Source organism: Chrysochloris asiatica, unplaced genomic scaffold (assembly GCF_000296735.1).
Source record: "Chrysochloris asiatica unplaced genomic scaffold, ChrAsi1.0 scaffold00286, whole genome shotgun sequence".
Lineage (NCBI taxonomy): Eukaryota > Metazoa > Chordata > Mammalia > Afrosoricida > Chrysochloridae > Chrysochloris > Chrysochloris asiatica.
In genome coordinates this window covers 1,202,479-1,208,478 of record NW_006408804.1, presented here as the reverse complement: position 1 = coordinate 1,208,478, position 6,000 = coordinate 1,202,479, and the positions used below count along the sequence as shown (strand labels likewise).

Below are 6,000 nucleotides of genomic sequence, written 5' to 3'. Positions count from 1 at the left end.
TAACCGAAAGGTCAGCAGTTCAAGTCTACCAGTTACTCCGCGGGAGAAAGATGAGTCAGTCTGCTCCAGTAAAGATTTTACAGCCTCGGAAACCCTGTATAGGGTGATGGGGGTTGATGCCTGAAATTTATTTCGAGTGTATGATGTAAGCTATGATCTTTTTTTTTTTTTTTTCAGAAAATGGTTATATGGTGTGTCTTAAATAAATCTATCTTAAGACACAAAAAGAGAAGATTGAATAAGCAAGAAAATAGAAATGGAGGAAGATAGTTGCCGCTTTACATAAGATCTACAAGTAACCAAGAAGACGATGAAAAGAGACAAGGACCATGCCTCAGACCCATTAGAGAAGAAGCCTTCTTTTAGTGTTAGCTTTCTAAATTATGACTTCTAGTCTCCTAAACTGCAAGAAAATCAATTTGTTAAAGCCACTCAGTTGTAGTAGTTCTGTTATATAGCAGCACTAAATAACTAAGAAATACATCTAAAAAGACAAAAAAAAAAAAAAAAGGTAAGCCTCATTCCCTTAAAAGAGCCTGAAAGCTGACAAACTTCATATAATTTCTTCTCTATTGTTTTCCTTTTCATTTTGATTAGTAAGATAATTGAATTGAATCAGGTCTCCCCAACTCCTTCGTTTGGCTCATAAACTGGGTTAAAGAAATTATTATCAATTTTAAACAAACTGTTTTAGAGTCTGATAACGTGACTTCTGCAAGTCTAGCAAAACCCACTTGAGGTTGATGCAAACAGCACAGACAGACGTAAAGCAGCAGGATTTATTAAGCTATGTATAGTACACTTGTCACAAGAGGAGAAGTGAGCATCTCTCTCCATGAGTGAGACAGCCCTGGCTTTCTGTTCTTCTTTATAGAGTTTTTTTTTTTTTTAGCTTGTCTCTCTCAAGTTTAATTTTGATTGGTGGCAGGGTCTAGGTGGCACATACTCATTTGCACCTTTTCGGTGTTCTGTTGTTGTTAAATGCGATTGGTTGAGTCAGTTTCAACTCAAAGCGACCTTGTATAGAGTTTCCAAGGAACAACTGGTGGGATTGAACTGCCAACTTTGTGATTCGCAGTCCAGTGTAGATCCTACAGCGCCACACCAGGAATCCTCTCAAAAGTAGCTGGGCTCAGTTTCCTGGAATTGATGATTCGCGTGCCAGGTGTCGGGGTGCGGCTAGGCTGGTTGTTGTTCTTGTTGTTATTGTGAAGTGCCGTCGAGTCGGTTCCGACCCATAGCAACCCTGTATAGGGTTTCCGAGGAGCAGCTGGTGAGCTTGAACTGCTGACCTTGCAGTTCAAATGGCTTTGCAGTCTGGCGTATTAACCCAAGCACTTATTTGATGTTATTTAAATTAAAATCTAACATTAATTTCTTTAAGTCAAGATACTCAAAATAATTTTCATGGGAAATTATTTTTCCTTAATGACAAATGTGCAATGATATATACATCCAAATGAATAAAGGAACTCATTTCAAATAAAATGCAGCTGGAATTTTATGTCAATATAAGTATTTACAAAATGATTTCAAAAGCAGTGGAAAAGTGATTGAATAAACGGTACAGGGCTAATTCGTTAGCTATCTGAAAAAAAGAAAGAAAAAAGTAAGTTACACAATGTCCAAGTTGACTATGCTTTGTCTTGGTTTCAGTTTGTCCTATCTAGAATTCAAGGCCACGACCATTCCCAGGGATTTGAGAGAAAACTGTTAATCACCCCCAAGTTTTAGCTATAATTACTATTAGCTGTTACTAATCATTTTCAATTATTTTCTATTGCAGTTTTCATATGCCAAACCTGTTATCTTACAAACACTAGCAAACCTGTGAGTTGGTGTTATCAACATTGCTTTCTAGAAAGAAACTGAGATTCAGGGGAATAAAAAACTGCCCATAATGGAAGTGGCAAAAAGTTCATCACAATAGAACTCTCTGGTGAACCATAAACCGTAGTTTAACTAAATCATTGGCTTTGTTGTGTCTCAGAAAGCTATTTGGTTTCTGTGCCTGCAGAATTCCCAAGGTGGGCCCGGTAAAGCCAGAGAAAACAAGTCTTGTGCGTGAGGGGGCGGAGTTCGCCAAGAGAGAGCTGCACCTGCAGCTCGCTTAGGATTTTTGCGGACCGTGAAGTAAACACATTAAAAAATTCGAACACGTATTCAGTTGACACCTAGTAGACACGCCGCCGCAAAAACTCCCTCCAAGCCTATCTCGCGCCAGAAGAAGCTCCCGGGCCGTCAAAACCCTTCCCGGCATCCTCAGCGCCGGGCATAATTGACCCCTTCGGCCGCCGTCGGCCTAGAGTTGCTATGGAAACACAGCTGCCATCGCTATGTCCCTGCAACAAGCCCCTCCGTCGCGAGTGTTCGTGGAACTGGTTCCCTGGGCTGACCGGGGCCGAGAGAACTGCCTGATCTCGGGCGGAGAGACGCTGCCTGGCCCCCGCCGTCCCCTACCCTCAGCCCAGTCCCAAAGTACGGTCCGCGAAGTACATGTAAGTGGCACCGCGGAGGTATCTGCTGTTCCTGACCGGGCCCAGATAGCTATACGAGTGAGCAGCACCAAGGAGGCAGCGGCCGAGGCCAAGAAGAGTGTTTGTCGCCGCCTGGACTACATCTCGCAGAGCCTCCAGCAACAGGGCCTGCAGGTAAGGAACTTCGAACCGGACCGCACTAAGGGCGAGGCCTAGGGTAGTCCCTACGACCCCGGCGCGGAGCTGCGGGTGAGACGGCCTTGAGCATAGTGAACACTTTATAGCATCTATATTCCTGAGCGCCACGCACCTTTGACTTACACTTCTAGAAGCGAAAAATTATTCGCTGCAGTGAACGCGTGAAATAAAAGAAGGCAAATTGGGTGCGGTTTTTTTGGTATTTCAGGTGGTCTTGTTTTTATGCATGAAATATTACACTTGAAACATTAGATGTAAATGTAATGTGCTGAATTCTAAGCGTTTTTTTTTTTTTTTAATTGTTGTTTTTATTCTGCACCATGAAAAGTAGCCCTGGTAGCGTAGTGGGTTACAAGTTGAGTTGCTAACCGAAAGGTCAGCAGTTCAAGTCTACCAGTTACTCCGCGGGAGAAAGATGAGTCAGTCTGCTCCAGTAAAGATTTTACAGCCTCGGAAACCCAACTCAACGTCACACAACCACCATAGAATTAGAAAGTGAAAAGCTAGGCCTGCCTCCTTGAAACCATGAAGAGCTTTTCCTCTTGTGGTTATTTCTTCAGTCGTTGTATTTTGTTGACGTTGTTTTGAAGAGTCCACATTTGTTGTTATTGTACGTGCCATCCAGTAGATTCTGACTCATAGTGACCCTGTATAGGATTTCCAAAGAGTGGCTGGTGAGTTTGAACCACCGAGTTTGTGGCAGTGCTGATCCCACGACACCACACTAGGAGCCCACATTTGTTGTTGTTGTTGTTGTTGTTGTTAAGTGCCTTTGAGCTGGTATAGGGTTTCCGAGAAGCGGCAGGTGAGTTTGAACCGCCAACCTTGCAGTCCAGTGCGTTATCCTACAGCACCACAGAGTGGTGGTGGTGGGAAATAGCATTTGGTTTTGTTTTATAAAAATCTCAAAATAAAAGCTTAAGCTTTTTAGTTTTAACTTTTTTGTGTGTGTATCAGAATGTTACTTACATGAAGTGGCTCTGCCTGCTCATCAGGGATGTTTATGAGATAAATCACTAAATAAATCTTAAATTAAGGAAGTATTTTTTTTTAATATGAATTAACCTGAGTAACCCACACAAAGACAGGTTTTAAAACCCATTTACTATATTTATGAAAGGAGCTCTGGTAGCGTAGCGGTTATGAATCGGGCTGTGAACCGCAAGGTCAGCAGTTCGAAACTACCAGCTGTTCCACGGGAGAACGATGAGGCTTTCTGCTCCCGTAAAGATTTACAGCCTCGGAAACCCTGTATAGGGTCGCTATGAGTCGGAACCGACTCCACGGCACATAACCACCACCATACTTATGAAAGTAGTGGTCTAAACTCATGTATTTCAGAGGCCTAAATCTAGGTTACTTCTTGTGGCTCCTTTGCAATGTATAGGAACTTATAGGTGGAATCCTGAGTCCCATCAAGAACCTTCTTGAGGTGAGACGTTCCCACTGGAAAGGACATGCAGACCCGCCAGGAACAGCTAGAATGACAGAAGATACATCCTCAAAGAAAAATCATCAGAAAAAATCCTGATGATTTTTCTTGGCTACTACAAGAATAAGCAAGTTGTTCTCCAGGAAGCCATCAAGGCAAGCAGTCAAGTCCCTTTAGGACAACCCCCCTCTAAGACTGACACTCAAAGGGAAAACATGAGCAGACATGTAAGCTTGCTGACAACCACATTGGTCTACTGGTGAGTGGAAGAGGAGGAAAGGCAGCAATGAAGAAATGGACTGAGTTCAACCACGTTCCATAGACTCCCATTGACCTGGAGATGAGAGAGAGAAGAGGAAGGGCTGGTTGGTTGGTCCAGAGTGTGGTGAGACCTGGGCATACCTGAGCCCATGGACAAGGACATAGCCACAGAGGGCTAGAGCTGAGAGTGAAGCATCCAGCTGATACAAAGTGAGGGGAGATGCACAAGAACACCCAGACTTGCAGTGTTCTTGACCTAGCCTCGATGGCTTGATAAACAGAACTAGACTAGAGGAAGATTGAAAAAAAAAAATTTTTTTTTTTATAAAGGAAACGCAGGTAATTTGCTACAATTTGATGAACTTGACCTATACTCCTGAATGTAGTAGCTGTAAGTACAAAGAGAGAGGGAAGGAGTCTTCACATCAAGTATCAATGCTATCCCCTCTATACACAGAATAGATTGGGATGGGCAATTTAGACATTGGCTACCTAAAATGAGGGGGCTATAAAGGCACGAAGTGACTGGCTTACAATTTTTCAAAAGGAAGTGTGTGGGGGAAGATAGAATCCCCACTGAATAGTTTTCATCTTTTCTAGATGGGGATAAAATTCTTATGATTCCATAGTGAGTAATTTTTATCATGACTAACTGCAACTGTCACAATTGTAAAGGTAGAAGTTTTGTAACAAAAACAGGGGAGTAGTTAATCTTACAGTCCGGAAACAAAGGACCCTAGAACCATCAGGGAGAAGAGCACAAGTGGAATGTGAGACCTTGTCCACAGAAGCAATGACACCAGAGATGGAGGCAGAGATGGGACCATGCGAGAGGGAGCAGCTGAGGACTCTAGATTCATGGGCAGAGAGGGACTAAGAGCAGGCGGCCAGGAGGCAGACTTGCAGAATGTGCCGTTTGCTGGTGTAAATTATTATATATGCCTGAGTGTTTAAAAAAAAAAGAAAAGAACTAAAATGAACAAAGAGGAATAACTGTTAACTGGTGGTACTTGGAGAGCATTATAATCATTGTAATGAAACAAGGTATATGATTTGTTGAATGTAAAATTGATGATCTGCCCTGTAAACTTTCACTCAACTCACAATAAAAACTTAAAAAAAAAAAAATCTGGCTTACTTCATAATAATGTTGTTGTTAAGTGCCGTCGAGTCGATTCTGACCCATAGCGACCCTGTCTAGGGTTTCCAAGGAGAAGCTGGTGAGCTTGAACCGCCGACCTTGTGGTTCAAACCAACTTTGCAGTACAGCGCATTAATCCTGAATGCTGTCCAGTTGGTTCCTACTCATAGCGGCCTTGTACAGGGTTTCTGAGGAGCAGCTTGTGGGTTTGAAACTGGTTAACTGTCCAGTGCTTATCCTACAGCGCTACCAAGAACTCCTACTATAATAGGCTCCAGATGATTACAATGAGAAAATTAGAAATTATTTCTTCCTTTTATAGAATAGGTCCCTGTAAACCAGTGTATCAGGGTATCAATGAGTTTATTAAAGTGTGGATATTTTCACTTAATGCTCTATTGCTAGAAATATGACACTCAGAAGAAGCAAAACTTTGCTGCAAATTGTAGCCGTGAATGTGGTGGAGTATGTAGGGGGCAAAATTATGAAAA

At 42.4% G+C, this 6,000-nt stretch overlaps 1 protein-coding gene across 1 annotated transcript in view; it reads left to right on the top strand.

The window, feature by feature from the left end:
* Positions 1–2,320: 2,320 nt before the first annotated feature.
* IRAK1BP1 (interleukin-1 receptor-associated kinase 1 binding protein 1) overlaps positions 2,321–6,000 on the top strand; it is a 46,437-nt gene continuing 42,757 nt past the window's right edge. Inside the window, exon 1 of the mRNA XM_006874564.1 lies at positions 2,321–2,651. Within this exon, the coding sequence (XP_006874626.1) occupies positions 2,337–2,651 (315 nt within the window). The 5' untranslated portion in view covers positions 2,321–2,336. The remainder of the gene's footprint in view (positions 2,652–6,000) is intronic.